The sequence below is a fragment of the Podarcis raffonei genome, chromosome 5 (genome assembly GCF_027172205.1).
Source record: "Podarcis raffonei isolate rPodRaf1 chromosome 5, rPodRaf1.pri, whole genome shotgun sequence".
Classification (NCBI taxonomy): Eukaryota; Metazoa; Chordata; class Lepidosauria; order Squamata; family Lacertidae; genus Podarcis; species Podarcis raffonei.
The window spans coordinates 3,497,194-3,516,590 of record NC_070606.1 but is presented as its reverse complement, the minus strand read 5'-3'; the positions used below and the strand labels follow the sequence as shown (position 1 = coordinate 3,516,590).

General features: G+C 47.2%; 1 protein-coding gene across 6 annotated transcripts in view; it reads right to left on the bottom strand.

Moving 5' to 3' along the window:
- Positions 1-3,851, bottom strand: part of PHF21B (PHD finger protein 21B) — a 188,218-nt gene extending 184,367 nt beyond the window's left edge. For 4 of the 6 annotated variants that reach the window (XM_053387614.1, XM_053387616.1, XM_053387619.1 and 1 more), the window contains exons 1-2: positions 3,689-3,851; positions 2,784-2,849 (exon numbers count right to left, since the gene is read on the bottom strand). In XM_053387614.1, coding sequence (XP_053243589.1) covers positions 2,784-2,849; positions 3,689-3,742 — 120 coding nt within the window. In that variant the 5' untranslated portion in view covers positions 3,743-3,851. Of the gene's footprint in view, positions 1-2,783; positions 2,850-3,171; positions 3,373-3,688 lie in introns of those variants that run through there. The other 2 variants (XM_053387615.1, XM_053387618.1) reach the window with 2 other exon arrangements.
- Between the last annotated feature and the right edge of the window lie 15,546 nt (positions 3,852-19,397).

Below are 19,397 nucleotides of genomic sequence, written 5' to 3'. Positions count from 1 at the left end.
TTGGACCTTTTCCTTGAAGAAATAACATTAATTGTATCAAAATCTGACTCCAGCAACTTTGTGATCTGTATTTAGGCTGAGGCTTTAAAACTCCTATCACTCTTCTCTCTGTGCAAAGGAAGATTTCCTTTCTGGCCTCCAGAGGTGACAGTGTGCAGCACAAGAAGACACTGCATCAGCATCTGGTCTTATACCATTGTATAAGTTCTTGTTGCATAAAGCCGGCAGAGGAAGCCTGTCGATGGCATCTGCACTTTTCAATGTAAGTAGCAGTTGAATCCAAGGACTAGTTAGCTCATTGCATAATTTGGGGGGGGGGGGTCTTTTAGTGTAACACACAGGCATTGTTGACTATTTAGTTCACAAAGTGTTGCATGAGATTGTAAATGTCATCCTGCACCCAACAGCTGCATCGAACCCTAATTTTCCAAGTATGTCTCTTTGCCTTATCTAAATTCCAGCATAGTACATAATAAACAGCTCACCAATTACTATCATCATAAAAATTTCAATAGCCTTGAAATAGTTGTTATAATGCAGAGAGGAAAAATCACTTTAATGCAGTAAAACCAACCACCACCGACTGTTTCCCTTTCAAAGACAGGAAAACATAAACAAATGTATTCTCGGCAGTGTGAGGCTGTTACCTTGCTTTAATAAATTCTCTACTCGGTGTAGTAGCAGAATCAATATAGCACACTGTTTTACCCAACAAGAAAAAAGGACTAACTGCTCCAAGCTGCTGCTTCTGTGCTGCTTCCTTCCCCCACCCCAAAGAAAAGAAACTATCTGATTTGATTCCATACAGTGATTAAACATCTTTGTGCTCTGCTGAGTAGGGTATTCTGTCCCCTCCCCCACTAAAAAAAATGGCATCAAAGCAATCAAAATGGTAATGTTAAGCATGAATGGGGGCCCATCCCCCCGCCTTCAAACTCTGCAGACTTTTCTCCATGTCATGAAGAAACCAACACCCCTTCCTCACAAAATGGAAGCTTCCACTACCAAACTGAGCGAGCTGACAAATTCTGGGCTGCGATCAATCGGGACAGGGAGGGAGTGGCGGCGCTGGAGATGCTCGCACACATCCAGGCGCAGGCAGATAAGATATGCAGCCAGCGTCGCCTCGGGCGCGCATTCAGCGGGCGAGGATGAAAAATAGGCACGGCTTACTTTTTAACTTCCACCACAACTATATATATGGAGCGGGAGGGGGGAATATTCCTTTCCGCTCTCCGTCCACCACCACCGGCTTCCTCCCTCCCCTCTCCCCGCCCCCCGGGTACGTATGGCGAAGACTCCTTGAGAGGCTGGAAAGACTGTTTTTAGGCCGGGGGGGGGGGCGGCGGAATATGATCCAGGCGCTATTCCAAGTTTTGGTGCTGAAAGAACTGCTGCATTCCGAAGGAATCGCGATCGATGCAGCCGAAGGAAAAGGGAAAGGAGGTTGCGCTCTCTCGCTCTCTCCGCCAAAGGGGCTTTTGCAAAGCTGCAGGAGCAGGCGAGGAAGGGGGAGGGGAGGGGAGCCTGGCGAAAGTTGGCTTTTATGGGGGGGGCGGGGGGAGGGGAAAGTCATCGACTAGATTTCTAAGCCGCTGCGCGATTCGTGCATTGGAAGTACCGAAAGTCGAACGGGGCGGGGGGCAGGGAAGGGGGCTCCTTGTATTGTGTGTGTGTGTTTGTGTGTGTGTGTGTGTGTGTGTCGTTTTAAAGCTCCCGAGATGGGCGGGGAGCTGCTGAGCGTGCCGTGGCATCTGTTCGTGGTGCTGAAACGCAGCAAATCCCCAGCCCCGCGCCATCAGCTGATCTGAACACCAACTCACAATGCCAGACAACTTTCTTTCAGCTCGCAAAAGGGGCGAGGGGAGGTGGGTGGGAATGGAGGGGAGGACGGGGGGGTCCGTCATTGCCCCCACGCACACCAGGGTCGCCCGCTGCAAAATAAGAGACACCTTCACAGAGAAAGGCACAAAAAAGAAAGTTTGTTGGAAGGAAGGTGGGCGAGGGCATCTCTTTCTATAGTGTCTCGCTTCTCTCTCCCTCCCCCCACTTTACCCCCCTCAGATTTGCCTAAGTAGACAAAGCTATGCAGGAGGGGTGCAGGGCTGTGTGTGTGTGTGTGTGTGTGTGTGTAAATGTATAGACATGAACTCGATTCCGAAGCCAGCAGGTCAGATCAAGCCAAAGAAAGAAGACGCCAAGTGTGTGGAGTGGGGGGAGAGGGGAGAATACACACACACACACACACACACACACACACACACACACATATACATATCTGTATCTATGGAAGCAAAAGCACCTTTCCAATCAAAACCAGCACTCAAGGCTTTCGAAGTGGGATCAGTCCCCTTATTCTCAACTCTCTGCTTTTGCACGTTGCAAGGAAGTGAAAACAAACTAAGCAGAAGACCAAATAATTTCCCATATTCCTAAAACATGTCGACCAACTCAAAATGGACGCCTCGGTGTGTGTGAGTGTTTTTAAAACGTCTAACTACAGCATATCTCTTTTTGTGTATTATGGTTATTAATATAAACACAGTGCCTGGCAAGGCAACAGAAAACTGGATCCCTCATCTTTAAAACCTTTTCTGACTTTAGGCTCCCTTTAGTAAACATGAGTGTTTTATTCACTGGTGCGGGTATTTTTTTTTCTTCCGGCCAACGCGGATTCTTTGAGAATGTTTAGAAAGTGCTTTGTAAAAGAGAGAGAGAGAGAGAAAGGAAAGGAAAGACGAAACCCCATCCACAGACACATAACTGAATCGATTCATTCTTACTTGTTTTTCATTAAGAGCAGCTATTCTCGATTGCCTCTCATGGATTTGTTTCTTAAGATCACCGTTCTGTAAAAATGGCAATAAAATGCAGATTAGAGACCAAGTGTAAACTAAAGCCAATTCAGAGGAAACTTGCGCTTAGGAATTGTTCGGGGGCAAAAGCCCAACCGAAAGCATGCACAATAAGGAAAGGGGGTGGAAACAGAATAACCCCCTTAAGTAACAAAGCTCAGCCCGGTCTTCAAAATGAGATCTCTTACTGATAAACTTTCTCATCCTGCTGTCCCAGCAGAACTGCACTTAACACAAGAAAGCTAAAATACTGAAGAAGATGGGTTTTAAAAACACACACACTCAATACACACACACACAACAGATCTGCATTTACCTGTGGATCTTGCTTCATCTGTGCAACTAGTTTCTTTTAAAAAATGCCCCTTAAAAGAAGGAACTAGAAAGAGTTTCACGTGTAATGGATTTTTTAAAATGTGTGTGTATGTGTGTGTGTAAGGGGGAGGGTGGGGGTCTGGAACAAAGAGGCAAGTAAACACAGCGAGTCAGTTTCAAGCAAAGCTCATAAATATTCAAGTCTCGTCCTAATCTCTCCAACACACACACACAAGTGCCAACCGCAATGTTAACTCCGGATCGCGACAACAGAGACACACACACACACATGCCCAAACTCAGCCAAACAAGCTGGAAAACTACTTTTGTGAAGTGGTCCACCCGGTGAAGGGCAGCGGAGGGAGGCTCCCGGAGACTCTCCTCTCTCCCTCCCGCGACTCTCCTGCCCCCGAGACCCCCCCCGCCGGTCGAGAGACCCTGCGACAAGGAGAGCCCGCCGCGGGGCTGGCTTCTCTCCGAGCCCCTTCCGGGCGGCGAGCCTCCGTCTCTCTCATTACCTGGTGACACTGGATTTCCACTTTTAACGCCTCGGGCAAGCGGCGCAGCTCCATCCTTCCAACTTGCGAGGCACTTTTCGCCCACTTTCGAATCCCCGCGAAGTTTGGTGGCTTTTCCTCTCCCCTCACCCGCCCCGCTCGGCGAGGAGAAGCCACGGCAGGCGAGGCGAAGCAGCGGCCCCGGGAAAAAGCGAGGGGCTCCCACGCGCCCCCCCGTCAAAAAGCGATAACAACAATCGAAAGAAACAACTAGTCAGGCTGCAAAGCAAGTTCTTTGCCTCTTTGCTGAGGGACGCGGACAAATCACTCACTTTCCGCCAAACTGGGGGGGAGGCTAGCCCCCGGCCGCCCCCCCGGCCCGCTATCCCCATGGGCCCCTCGGCCGCCCCCTGCTCCGCCCAGGACCCGATTAATCGCCTCGCGCAGCGCCGCCGCCGCCCCTCCAATGGGGGCCGAGGAGACTTCCAAACGGGAGGGACTATATTTCCTCCGAGTGCGCGCCTTGATTTCACTTTGCCTCGGGAAAAGTTGTGCCACGGCTGCCAATGCTAATTCGGAGTTGCCCGGATGGAGCGAGGCAGGGCGGGGGGAGGAGGCGAGAGGGAAGGAGCCCCCGGTCGGAGCATGCGCGGGAGCCGCAGCAGCAGCAGCAGTGGACCAGCGAGAACAACGGAGGGATGGAGAGAAGCGCCGAGGCTCCGGCGGCGGCGGCAGCCCGTGAGAAGTTCGAGTCCCGAGGAGCCTGTGGCCCGGGAGGCGCTGGGGGATGCTCAGCCCAAAGAGAGCTGCGAAGCCCTGGCCGCGAGGGGGGTGCCCGGGAAGCGGCTTGTGGGCTGGGCTGGCCTGCCTCTCTCGCACAGCTGCCTCGGAAGCCCCCTCTCTCCGCAGACTGGCACCGAGAGAGAAGCAAGCTTCTGGGGTGTGGATGGGCCTTGAATGAGGGCCTCCTGCCCCCTCTCGCACAGCCTCCAGTGGAAGACTTTTCATGGGACCAGGGCAGTGGATCAGAAGGAAAAATTGCTCACACCTCACCAATTTTTTAATTGCTAATTGGAAAGCAAAAGGAAACAACTCATGGCAGTGCTTGATTTGTAACACAGACCACAACTACTTTATAATATGATCATGGGGCATCCTGGAAGTATAGAACGATGCAGCTACGTGAGAACATGAATCATTCCCAAAATGTAATATTGACTGTCCTTGAATCTTCCCACCACACTTGCCATCCTCTCCTGCCACACCCTTTGAGAAGCACTGGACAAGGAGTTCCCATCGCCAGCTGCCAATCAGCAAATGTGGTGGGATATAGCCCTGTGCCAGTCCTCACCACCCAGCCCATCTCTTGATCCTGCCCCTTCCACGTACCTATGTTTCCCCTTCATTCTTTACATGGCCATTCTGTGGGAGGCCAAGTGCCTGCCTTCCTTGACCATGTGGCTGAGGCAGGGGGAAGGGACCCTGCTTCAAGTGGGGCCTTCAAGAGAGGACCTAGAGAGAGGCAGGAGTGGCTATCCAAATAGTGCAGCAAGACGATCAGTGTTGGCGCTGGGAGCTGGAGCGTGTTGACATTTGCAGTAAAACGTCTGCTCAGAGCTTGGGGGGGGGTCATCAGAGCACTTTCAACAGATGATTTTCTCTCCCTCCCTCCATTCCACAAGTTTTACTCTCTGGATGTTAGGGAGCACTCATGTGCAGCCTCTTTAAGTGATAAATAGAAAAAAGTAACATCCGAAGCAACCCAGAATTGTTCACCTCGCCTATGCAAACATCCCACTTTTTATAGTGGTTTGTGGAGCTTTACCAGTTTAATAATATTTATTTATTTATATCTCACCTTTCCTCCGAGGAGCTCCAGGGGGCATAGATGTTTCCTCTTCCTCCCTATTTTATCCTTGCGACAACAACCCTGTGAGGTCAGGCTGAGAATGAGTGACTGCTCCAAGTCGCCCATTGAGCTTTGTGGCTGAGCGGGGATTTGAACCCTGGTCTCCCACTCTAACCACTACACCATACAGGCTCTCCAATACTGGTGTACCTTGCAGAATTGAGAAAATGAATGCAAAGTGTTGTGAACCTGCTTTATAAATGTTAAGTATGAATACCATTAATATCTAAATACAGCACTTCCAGATAGGCAGGTAAAAGGACAGGAGACCTTGTGGGAGCTGTTTTGGTTGGTGAGTCATAATGAAACAAGGAAATTTAGATAATTAAAATGCCCTCCTAGTAAGGAGTGATAACTTTGTTTTTGGAAATCTCACATTTTCTTAAATATCTCAAAAAGACACCTATTTTGAAGTTTTACTAATATACAGAATAAAATTTAATCTGCATGGTTAGTGAGCAGAGTCAACTCAAGTATTGGAGGCAACTGAAAGTTTGTCTAAATGAGAATGGAAAGGAACACAAAGTTTGGCAAAGGAAATGCAAACTAACACTAAGGGATGCAAAAAATAAAGAAAGAAAGAATTTGAGGAACATATTGCTAAAAACAACGTTCAACCATAAAAAAATATTTAAATACATTAATAGCAGGTGACAGACTAGGGACGCAACCAATTCACCTGCACTGGGTGCCTTGCTGAGAAAGCACTGACTTAGAACGGAAGGCGAGAGGCAGGGGGCACCAAATTCTGGCATCACACAGAGTGCTGCTGAAATTTTAAAGCCCCAAGTCCACCACTGATATAGGTGAACCACCAACAGTCTTTGACCCTGGTTTGCTTCAATAATGACTTCAAATATAAGTCCTGTATACTTTTTTTAAAGTCAATAATCCTCAAGGTATATTTTCAGCAAGTTCTCCACATCAGACAGTGGAGGATTCAAAATGCCAGAGCCACTGCTGGGTTATGCAGGCCACACTGTCAAGGTTCAAACATTCCTGGTCACAGTTCAGAACTTCAGTGGAATTTGAGGGCACTCTGACACTGACAGGAAAGATGCTTTATCTGGCAGGATCAAGCCCATTGTTAGCAATCCATCAGCCATGCTTCCGTTGTCAAATCAAAGGCTACCTTTCATTGTGCTGTAATATGCTCCTATTGTGCTGCTAAGCTATCCCAGTATTCCTGCCAGCCTTTCATCTTGCTGCTAACTTTTTTCCTCCAGCAAACTCCTTTCTAAATGCACATGAATACTGATTAGAATGAACTTCTAAGCTGCTATCAAAATCTTCTCTCAGGTGAGGATGCACAAACCCCTTTGATATGAGAGGCAGCCATGCAGGCACATCCAAGGGCAAGATTGTCTTCAAATGCAGAACAACATTGTTCCGTGAATTAGGACAACTGTTTCTGGGCTGAACTACACTATAAATCAGGATGCTGGGTGCTTGCTCTTTCCATTTTTCCATTTTTAGTACATTTACTTTTGGGAAGTTCCTTGGAATTTCTGCTAAGTCGCTGTGCCCACAGGTAAAAAGGCTTTGGAAAGACATAGAGAAGCAAAGGAGAGAAGGGAACAGCATTGGCAAGTCTCGACAGTGGTGTCATTGTGCTGCATTCAATGAAAGACAAGGAAACAGTTAGAAGCATAGTGCAGATTTCAAGAGAAACAGAACAAACAGTATATTTCTTTCCTGCTGGAATTGACCATGAGCAAGTGATGGGAGTTCCATCATCCCTTCCTGAAAAATAAGTAATTATCCAGTCATTTATAACTTAATTAGTGGTGAGGGAAAGAGAATGCAATATGTGTACAAATGCACACACACTGTGTCTTGAAATGTTGGATTAAGGCTCTAACAAGCCACAGTCCCTTTGGAAAACAAGTCCTTCTCTTTTATGTTGCATATATGGCTCCCATACCTGTGCAAGGGTACGGACTGAAGGCACACGAGGTCTGGGTGTGGGCAGTGTCTGGATGGATGACCACCTGAGAACCACACATATACTGTCTTAGGTTCTATGACTTAAGAAAGGTGGGATATACACAGAGGTGAACCTAGGCTCCCTTGAGTCTTTGGCAAGGAACTGTATTGGTGCCCCCTCATCTCTTGTATCCTTGGCAAGGATGCTCCACTGAGGGGCCCAGAGCAGCCTGCAGGCCTCACCCAGCTGCCCAGAGCAGTGGAGGAGCAGCCCGGCGAGCATGTGGACAGGCAGGCCACTCCAAGCCAAAGTTGAGAGGCATGATTTTTGCATACCCATGGACCTCTGACCCCTAGGCTGACCCCTAGGCACAACCCTGGATGTAAGGAAAAAGAATGCTGTGTTCCCCCAAACTTCTGGCAGTTCACACACTTTAAAAAATAAAAAATAAAATTGGAGGTGTATTTCAGTTGTACATCCAAGTATGTATGCATCTAGATTCAGGTAGGTAGCCGTGTTGGTCTGATGCAGTCGAAATAAAAAATTTAAAAAATTGTCCAGTAGCACCTCAGAGACCAACTAAGTTTGTTCTGGGTATAAGCTTTCGTGTGCATGCAGATACACTGAAACAGAAGTCACCAGACCCTTATATATGGTGGGGTGGGGTTTTTCTCAGAAGGGTAGTAGATGGGTGATTGACTCAATGGGTATGGTAAACCTGTTTACAACTGCAATTAGTCCTACAGGAAAAAGCAAGGGATAGTATGCAGATGACCAAAAAGCATATGTATTGAGACAAGAATCCAATATCTCTATTCAGACCCAGTCTCTCCATAGTTTTCAGTTTAGTGTTAAGTTGTAATTCAGCAACTTTTCTTTCAAGTCTATTTCTGCCGTCTGTTTTTTACAACTGAGGTTTTTGATGCCTTGTTTTTAACTTGCTTTTAACTTTGCTTTTGTTAAACTGTAACCTGCCTTGAGATCACATGTTGAAGCATACCCTGTAAATATACTTAATAAATGAAAAGTGGAGCGACGTGGTGTAAGAGGTGCATCTTGCACCATCCCTGAATGCTTTGTGATGGTAGGTCAAGATGCACCTTTTTACCCAGGCCTTTGGTCAAGTGGAACACAGGAAGCTGCTTTCAGCTTGATCTGTCTCACTCAGTACAGTCATACCTCAGGTTGAAGTAGCTTCAGGTTAAGTATCTTCAGGTTGCGCTCCACAGCGACCCGGAAGTAATGGAGTGCATTACTTCCAGGTTTCGCAGCTCGTGCATGAGCAGACGCTCAAAATGACGTCACGTGCGTGTGTGGAAGCGGTGGAACATGACCCGCGCATGCGCAGATGTGCAGTTGTGTGTTACGTTTACTTCAGGATGTGAACAGGGCTCCGGAACGGATCCCGTTCGTATCCAGAGGTACCACTGTACTGACTGTGGTTCTCTGGGATTTCAGGCAGGGTCGTCTCCCAGTCCTACCTGGAGATGCCAAGGATTGAACTTGGGACTTTCAGGAGAAAGGCAGACTGTGTTTGAGGATGGGGCCCTTTTAACCCGTGCAGGTCTGCATATCCTCTCCTTTTAGCATCCATTTACTACATTGAGCTATACAGCTCTGTTGCGCACCACTTGCTCACAATCTACCATTGGCAATGAATTCCAAACTCTACAAACACCCCACATTCTGCACACGTGTTCCAGTCCAGAAAGGGAGATTTCTATTTGGAAAAAGCTTCTGATGTGTACCCAGATTTGCACTTGTTGTATGTGACCAGTTGCACATGATTTGAGCTGGATCCTATCATTGCATGCAGCCTGAATATATATATATACAGACAAAAATAGTTGGCTATACTTTCTTTAGACAGTTTGTAACTGAGTGTAGACTTGGAATGGCAGTGGCATAGGGTTTGGGCTTCCTTGGTAAGAACGTTGAGGGTGCAAGGGAAACATTTTAAGGCAGAAAAAGTATTTCCACCATACTGTAGTTACTTTTACAAAACCTATGCTATACCTACTCTTCACTTTGGCACCCCTATCCAGAGATCAGTCATACCTACATCTTTTGTACCCTTCTTTCAACCTAGGAACTGTGGGTGTCAATTAAATGTGCATGTACATGGATAAACCAGCCACACTAAATAGGTTAGTGTACATACACTAACCTGTTTGCATCACAAAGAGTAGCTATTTCTAAAGCTGGAATCATTTGTGCTCATTCTCAACATGCAGCTTTTATTATAGATTGATTCTCAATCCTGTTGTCCACAAGGGTAGGTGTGCTTACCTGGTGCACATTTCAAAACATTCCCCTTGATTAAGTTACCCACTGTCATGGACTGATTGGACAAGGAGGAATAGTGGGTGGAACTAGCTGGGGAACCACCAAGGGAACAAGGCTCAGAGCCTCTGGGATTAATGGTGGGTCAACAATGAGTGGTCAGAGGGAGAAGACTGTGAAGAGGAGATGTCAGAAGCTGAAGAGGTAACAGGTCTTAGTGAGCTCATAGAGTCTGTGGCAGAGAGAAGTGCATAATCAGAGGCAGAAGCTGAAGCAGGAGAGGAGGGAGGCCGAGAGGTGAGAGGAGCCAGTCTGGGAAAGAGGCATGAGTGTCTCCCCTTCCTGCTGTGGCAAGCTCCCCTCCCCTCTGGTCTTCCAGAGCCAGGAGAGGACAAGGGAAGGAGAGCTTGGAAACATGTAGATGCAGTCTCTGATTGTTTGGAGGGGGGGGACCCAGAACAAGAGGGGACTTAGGCAGCTGTGGGAAAGAGGGGGCATTCAGTCTCAGCAACTGCTTCATGGGGGCAAGACCTACCAGAAGTTGCTGTGCTCGTCAGGCATGCCACTCCTGTGCAGATATTGTTTTTGCTAATAGAGAGTAAACTCAACTTGCACAGTGTGATTTACTGCTAGCCCGTACCTGACACCTTTTTTCTTCCCTGCACATGGCCCAGGTGAATGAAGAAGGAAGTGGTGATTGCCACCTTGGTATATGGCCACCCACAACAACAGAATCATATGTTATTGGGCAGGTGTGGGTACACCCGCTCTGCATGGCTGAGACTGCCTATATCTGTTTTCAAACAGACACACTGCAGAGTAACATAGAATCAATCTGCAGTGAGAGTTTATTTTCAGAATGAAACCAATTTCTCAAGAAGCATTTTTCAGTGGTAAACTATAAGCAATAGTGTGTAGAAAAAAAAGTAGTTCAATTTTATTCTGGGATAAAATGCCGTATGTACACTGTACGTTCAGTGAATGTGCAATGACACATGTATGTACCTATCCATCCTCATAAAATTAGTCACACCTAACTACATACAACAAGGGCTAGATTGGGATGCAGAAGTATCAGCTTTATTGTCTAGGTCAGACACCGCGCCTCGAGCCGGTGTCTCCAGCGCCGATCGCGTGGTGGGCCGGAGGGCGGGGGAGTGTGTGCCCATACGCATGCGCACACGCTATTTCCGGCGCACTTACGGGTTGGAGGAGCACCGGAAATAGCTTGTGCGCATGTGCATGGGCCTCCTCTGACCTGGATGTGCACCGGAAATGACGCTTGTGCATTCTCACAAGCTATTTCTGGTGCTCCTCTGACCTGGAAGTGGGCAGCCGCATAGCACAGCACCTGTAAGAGCAGGCAGCGGGCAGCTGGAGTCACCATGGGCCAGATAAACGAGTCAATCGAGCCTTATCCGGCCCGTGGGTCTTAGTTTGGGGACCCCTGGTCTAGATCTTGACCAAAAAGCTTTATTGTCTAGATCCAGGACAGAAACTTTAATGATCTTCACCTCTCAATGCAATTATTTGCTTTGACACCAAGAAAATATGATGTACAATGCCCTTAACTTTGGCTGTTTATAAAGAAGTGCTGAGCATTATTCAAAAAGTGTCTGCTTCAATTAAGAATATATTTGCATGGCACAGAATTCAAAGGGTTTGAGCACAGAATGGAATAACCCCCAAGTGCAATTAATGAACCGCATTAAAGTACAGTGGAGAATTGACTCAAGACAGGGAGGGGGCTATTTCATAATAAGTCTGTAAACTGAAGTATCACTCCTTGCACAAGAAGCAGTTTGTTCAGAAAATCACCCTGGGTCCTGTTGACCTAACTCTCTTTAACCAGCTCCCAGGAACAAAGCAGAAATGACTCTTAAGCTGTTTCAGCATTATGTTATATGAAAAAGGTTCCTGACCAGACTGTAAGTTTCTCCTTCTCTGGGAAGGCATGGTGGCTCCTTAAAATTGCAGTGTGCAATGCTCAGCAAGTGTATAGGCCACCTCAATTTCTAAGCCCCTGGTCGATAAGGCACATTTTCCCCCTTAATGACAACTGAATGAAGAGCACTTCAATCTTACCACTAGAAAACGTTTACTAGTTGATATCCAACTAAGTCATAGTCAGGAGTAGACCCACTGAAATCAACATACTCAAGTTACTAATCTCTAATGATTTCAGTGAATCCACTGTGAGTATGACTAACACTGGATATCCCCCAGAATGTGCAAGAACAAGCATTACTCACCTTCACAGGAGCCCACCTTAAAGTGTGTTGCTGTCCTGAGCCTGCCACCTGATCAACAGGAAACAAGCCAGTCTCACAGCCTTCCCCACTATGGTGAGGTGCAGTGTATTTCTAATTCAGCTGCAGAAGTATTTCTAAATTTGTTTCTATATGCATAAATGAGAATGTGCAACTTGTATGCAAATCTGGATCCTCTTTTTTGGTGATGCGTGTGCAGCCACCCTGTAGAACAGTGGCACGCAAAGATGTAGCATGCAACCTCAAGTATGTGGGTTTGGTTCATAAATAGCTTGGAAATCTCTTGCACTGTATAAAGAAATACATTTTTAAAATTACAACACTCACTGGAACCTAACAGAAAATTCTCTTTCGCTTTTGTTTAAACATTAGGTATTACATTGCAGTCTACTGTTAACTATCCGGTGGTATCATACAAAGTACCATATTTTTCTGTGTATAAGACGCCCCCATGTATAAGACGACCTCTATTTTTTGAGCCCAAAATTAAGAAATAAATGTTTTAAACACCAAACAGAACAACTTTGATATTTTATTAAATATTCAAAACACCGGTATATTTAGTACCGTATATTTAAACATCAAACAGAACAACTTTATTTATATATTTAGTATCGTAATTATGGTAGGATTTTTTTCTTTATTTGGGGGGGCTAGTCAGCATTATTATAACGTGCAGTATAAGAACTGAACCAGCACTGGCGCAGAGCCGGGCAGCTGAGCTGGAACGAGAGTATGTCCCTGACAACTGGGAACAATGCAAGAATCATAGCTGAAGAACCCTTTAAGAGGGAATTCATATGCTGCAGAAGTTAAATTGCCTTTTTCTGCTCCACTCTCAAACATCCAGGGGGGCCAACTGCACTCTGCCCCTTGGGCCCAAACAGTCCGCCCGCTGCCTCTCCGCCCCCCCCCCCAGCTGTAGGGCGGCTGAGTGGGAGGAGGCAGGCAGACTCCGGAGGCCCCGCCCCTATGGGCCCCGCCCCTATGGGGAGCTCACGCCCCAGGTGCCAGAGCCGATTCCTCCGCTGCTGCGAGGAGCTGCAACTGCCAGAGCTGCACTTGGGGAATTAAGAAGAAAAGAGTTTGGATTTGATATCCCGCTTTATCACTCCCCTTCAGGAATCTCCAAGCGGCTAACATTCTCCTTTCCCTTCCTCCCCCACAACAAAGACTCTGTGAGGTGAGTGGGGCTGAGAGACTTCAGAGAAGTGTGACTAGCCCAAGGTCACCCAGCAGCTGCAGGTGGAGGAGCGGAGACGCGAACCCGGTTCCCCAGATTACGAGACTACCGCTCTTAACCACTACACCACACTGGCTCTCAATGGGGAGTCTGGGTAGCCAGGGGGCAGCTGAGAGAACCAGGGGGAAGGGACAATGTCTGGAGTGGGGCTGCTGGGGGGGGGGAGTACCAGACCAGGATTTATCGTGAGGCCAATAGTGAGGGGAGGCTGGGGGGGGGGAATTTGGATGGCAGCATGTATTTATTTATATATTTAATTGCAAAATTCTGTGTATAAGACGACCCCCAATTTTAAGCTTACATTTTTTTGGGGGGTGAGAGAACGTAGTTTCATTGGAGCAAGGCCTTACGGCTGTACAATGGAACTTCCCCTCTCGCACGCTCCCCTCGTGCTGCTTAAATTGGTACTGGATTTCCACACATGCTCTGGGAGAAGGTCCTGGGAGGGTGTAGGGTGGGGCACACAGGGGGGGAGGGGGCGGAGTTCCATTGCACAAATGGACATCCTTGCTCTAACAGAACTTCTTTGTTGGATACTGCCCATTGTGTAATGCCCCAAGACAAGAATTTTGGTGCCAACCAGTTGAAAGCCAGGATGAAAAACAAGTGGGGGAATAAAGTTAAATCATTAATGCTTTTACCTCCCAAGGAATTAATGGAGGCTGGAAAAAAGTTAGTTCCTTGTTCCACAAGAAACTGATCACAATTTAGCTACTGTCAGCAACACTTGTGTATGGCAAACAACTAGAACGTTCCAGATGTCATGACAATATTGCAATGCTTCCTTAAGGTTGGGCAGATACCATGGGGGGAGAACCCTCAGTAAGTACAAACAGCAAAGCCTTCCAAAGAATATCAAGGTTTTTGACACTTGGGTTGTATATCTAGCATACGTGGACCCGAATGAACATTCAGTGTGCATAGTGAGTCAATTGCAGCAACAGCAACACTTGAAAAGGAAAATCAATACAACCCAAAATATTTTATTTTTAATTACATGAGATTGAAGGGTTAGTGATGGTGAGAGTGGGGGAATCTAGGTTAGGAACTTACATTATTTGCAAAGCTGAAGCAAGAGTTCTGCATAAAGGACTGTCCTAGCAATGACAATATTTTGATCAGGGACTTCCTGGGGCCATTGCTCCATTGCCGCTACATTTATAGTAATTTTGACTAAGAAGACTTAAGTTGCTTCATGTCAATGACACACTTAAAAACACTGCCCTGCACAAGATTATCCCATATATTTGAGATCTAGCAAAACCTCAAAGGTAATTTAGCATCAGACAAACAAAAATTAAGTTGGCAGAAGATATTTTTGTTCCTGTCAAAAGGAGAAAGTGCCAAATGATTATATAATGAAGTCTTTGCCACCTTTTGGCTCTGTGTGAAAGGCCCCACCGGTCATGAGGGGTTTCATTGGATAAGGAAATTTCTGCTGAACGGGATGAAAAAGATGAAATCTGCTCCACAGTTTCCAGCCGGCTTCAGCACACACAAAAAGGCCTTGATGGCGTTTCCACTGAATGGAGCCCTAGGGTAGAAAGTATATTGAACTCCTGTAGCAGAGAACTTAGTAATGACTCCTGAAAACTAAATCAATTTGTATTGGTTGTGGAGCTTGAACTTCAAATGGTTTTTAATTACGCAGATTTTTAATGTGATTTTTGTAACACTAAATTGTTTGGGTTGTAATTTTTTATTTTTGTATTTGTATGGATTTAGTCACCAAATAACTGCATAATTAAAAAGCAGGTCAAAATTACCAACTCAAGAACAGAAACAAAGGCTGCAACACATTATTCCCCTTTTCACGTATTTTCAGTTTTCAGGTCAAAAACACTGATGCCAGTGAAGTGGAAATATTTCCTATGGCAGGGGGGGGGGGGAGAATATGGTTTGTGCTAATATTCACTTAAAAAAAATAATCATTAAAAAGCCCTGCTGAATCAGACCGAAAGTCTAGCAAAGTCAGAAACATATTCCCCACAATGACCAAAGAAATACCTGTGGGAAGCCCGAAAGCAGGGCAGGAAAGCAATACCAGCCTCCTGCTTATGATTCCCACCAACGAGGATTCTGAAGCAAGACCGACCACTCTGATAATTATGAATTTGGCCTGAGTTGGCATTTGGTACTATTAAAAATCTGCCTCCAGGTATTCATCTGCAATGATTTGTTTACACATGCAGATAATCAAACATGGGTCAACAAGACTGTGTGAACCAGCTCTTAGGTGCAAGTTGCATCTTGCTTGTGGATTTGTCTCTCTTAATACTCATGTGAATAATTCCATCTTTGCTGTGAGCCCTGGAAGGCCCTTGGTGGAGGGGAAGTCCATTCTTAATTTTAATCATTATAGGAAGAAAAGAAAAGCATATTGATATTAAGTGATGAATTCATATTTTCATAGGTTGTATTGCTTTCTCCCGATTTTAACCATTATCTACAAATAGGGTTTTTTGGAGCATTTTTAAAGAGGCACTGCAAAACACTGAGTGCTGTGGAGATGTTTGGGGACTTCAGCTCACTATTAGACCCATCACAAGTTTGAAATTATTTGTTGATTTAACAGTGCTAGTTTAATTAATCATACAACCAGTTGGTTTTAAAAACACAACAGAGTAAGCATATACCTTTCCTTTACATCTGAAGCAGCACCGTGTAAACCAAAGACACAGATGAGTGCCTGAAAGATAAGATGCAGGGAAGTTAGCAAGGTAGATGCAGCACTTAAGAGCCCTTGACGGAGGCTAGAGATGGTACCTCAAGGTCAGGGGCAGAGGTGTCCCTGGCAACGTAAGAACATAAGTGTTATGTACTAAGCTTGGATCCTAGAACAATAGGCAGGTAGAATCCTAGAATGCAACAACCTGATTGGCCTGCAGGAGCAGCCCAATCAGGCTCCAGGAGGGAAGCAGAATCAGCCAATCAGACGGGACCCATTGTGTAAATAATGTATATAAAGCCAGAGGTTGGGGGGGGGGAATTTACGCACTCACTGTTTGACGAGCTGCAATAAAGCGCATGAAATCACTACGCGACTCTGAGTATATTTCACTGGCGACGAGGATGGGACCCCGCTGAGCTGTCCACCGTGCACCGCACTGCAGCCCACCACCAGACACACCACTGCATCGCACCGTGCGTCCAGGCTACAGCTGTGGGACCCAAGGACCCAGAACGTCAACCGACCAGCAGCTTCATGCCGTTCAGCCCAGCTTCAGGAGACTGGGCAAGATACGTCACCCACTTCCAGTTCCTCCTAGAGGCAAAGGACGTCACCGATGCAGCCAAGAAGAGGGCAACGTTTGAGATTGCCCGGGCCCTCCTTGCACCTGAAAATATCACAACTGTTCCCTATGAAACGATAATGGAACGACTGAAGGGGTACTTCTCGCCGCAGCCCCCGGTGGTAGCATGTCACAATGCCTTCTGTGCAAAGCGGCAGGCCCTCGGAGAAACCATAACCAGGTATGTGACCTCCCTCCGCCAGGCCACCCGGCTCTGTAACTTAACAGAGCTGGAGAACATGCTCTGTGACCGCCTCGTGGGCAGCCTGAGGGATGAGAAGCTGCAATGGCACCTCTACGCCAAGAAGGACCTGACGTTCCAGGTTGCCCTAGAGGAGGCCCTGGCAACTGAAGCCGCCAAGAGGATGCAAGGGTTCTGGCCAAACTCAACATCCCAACCGAGGGTCCACCATGAGGACCTCACCGACAACTCAGAATCCAATAGGGAGGATGTGCACCAAGTGCGGTGACAAATACAAGCCGCACACCCACCACAACTGCCTCGGCCGGAAAAGGGGAACTGTGCAAGCTGCGGGAAGACCCACAAGCACAGGATTTGCTGTTTCCGCAACGCAGAATGCCGACAATGAAGAAAAGCGGGACACATCGCCCGGGTGTGCCGTGTCCACCCTGCCCGACGCCTCGCATCAGATGGCCGACCCAAGAGTCCCAGGCCCCATGGTCCAACACACCAAGGCAACTTGACGGAGATCACGGACTACCAGTTGCCCTATTCCAACACAGAAAAAAATTACATTGAAGTACAGATAGAGGCAGCCCCATGCCGCATAGAGCTGGATACAGGCTCAACCCTGTCCATAATCTTGGCACAGACATTAAGGAAGTTGCACCCTAATGGTGGCCCCAAGCTTGGGCCAGCCCCATTCACCCTCTGGGACTTCCAAAAACATAAGGTCCCCTACGTAAGCTTACTGGGATTGGCGTGGTTTGGGCCACTGGGGCTACCCATCACCGGGGTGAACCACACCAGCTCCCACGTGGAAGTGGACGCCATATGCCAAGAATTTCTGGAGGTTTACGATGGAGCGTTGGGATGATATACTGGCCCCCCCGTCGGCCTACAACTAGACCCTACCATACGACCCATCACGCTCAAGGCCTGCCAGGTCCCGTTCACCCTGAAATGCTGCACAGACGAGGAATTAGACTGGCTCGTGGAACAAGAAGTGCTCAAGTCGGTGCCTAATGCCCCCTGGGAAACCCCAATCGTGATGGCCGTCAAGCCCAATGGCTCGGTCCACATCTGCGCGGACCGCAAATGTACCATAAACAAGGCCCTTACGGCCTATGCATACCGGGTGCCAGTGGTCAGCCATGTCCTTGCCACCCTGGGAGAATCTAATATTTTTGGCAAGCTAGACTTGGCCCAGGCCTATCAGCAGTTGCCAGTTGGCGAGGCCACCACCAAGGCACAGACAACTGTCATGCACAGGGGCATGTTCCATGTCAAGCGGCTGCAATTCAGCGTCAGTGTGGTGCCAGGCATATTCCAAAATCTAATGGACTCGCTTATCAAAGGAATTCCCAGCATCACCCCCTTCTTCGATGATGTGCTGATTGCCAGAGCCATGCCAGGGAAGTTTGGGGACTGTCTCCGCACCCTCCTGCACTGTTTCCAGACAGCCGGCCTCAAGGTGAAGCGGGAAAAGTGTCTGCTAGGAGTGCAACAGGTAGACTTTCTGGGATTTGCGGTGGAGGCAGGCAGAGTTCACTGGCACCTCACCAATATTTTGCTCCATTTTAGAAGGCCAAACTCCTGAACTCCCATTCAGATCCTGAGACCTGTCAACTCTATGAAGAACCAATGTCTGACCAGCAGTGTAGCTGCTCCTGAGGTATAATCTCATGTGGTTTGAAACTCAGGAGGGAGGTGGATGTACCCTGTACTCCCTAACTGGCCTCCCTGGTAAGGATGGGGTCATAATCAGGGTGGCTGGCTGCTTCTTTGAGAACAGCCTGGTCTCCCTCTTGTCCAAACCTCCCCCAGGATGGAATATGGTTGAGGTGCGGTGGGGTCATTTAACAGCAAAGTGCGGTGATGAGTTCTGAAAGCTGTTAAGAACAAGACACGTTCTAGCCATGGTGGTGGAAAACTAAATGAGGGAAGCTGCAAAGCATGATCTAGTTGAGAAATTAAATGCATAAATAGGCCTAAATGTTGTAAATAGAACAGCAACATTGCCGACTCAGTCTTGCTTTGAGGACACCTGCACAAACTGCAAAGCTATATATACCTTTTTTTAAAAAAACCACCAAACCCTTCCTCCGTTTTGATGCACTAGTCCATCTTCCCACGAAAAGCAGCAACAACGAAGTTCTACGTAGTTTCCTGCAGCTCTCTCTTTTATAATTAGCTATGTAAAGAACCTGGCTACTTGAAAAGTGCTGCATTTCACATAAGCAGCGCTTCGTAGCTCATCGCCATAGGCTTCTATACTTCTTTCTAGAAGTAGAGATACTACATCACGTGCCCTCTCTTCCGCCCCGCAGCTTGCTGGGAAATGTAGTCCAGGCGTAAGCAGCCTTGGAACAAAAGGCAGGAGCCGCTGTAAGCTTCTCTTGCGTAAAGTGCCACTGAGAATCGGAAATGTACCCTATTTTTGTGCTCAAAGAAACTTACAAAAATGATTTAAGGGGGGGGAAATAAAACGGAGAAAAGTGTTTTTTTACAAATTGCGGTGGTGATAAACTTGTGGGGTTTTTTTAAGGCTGTAGTTTTTTAGGGAAAAGCTTTCTAGAAACGCTTCTTTCCCAGCGTGACGCACAAACCAGAAATGTATGGAA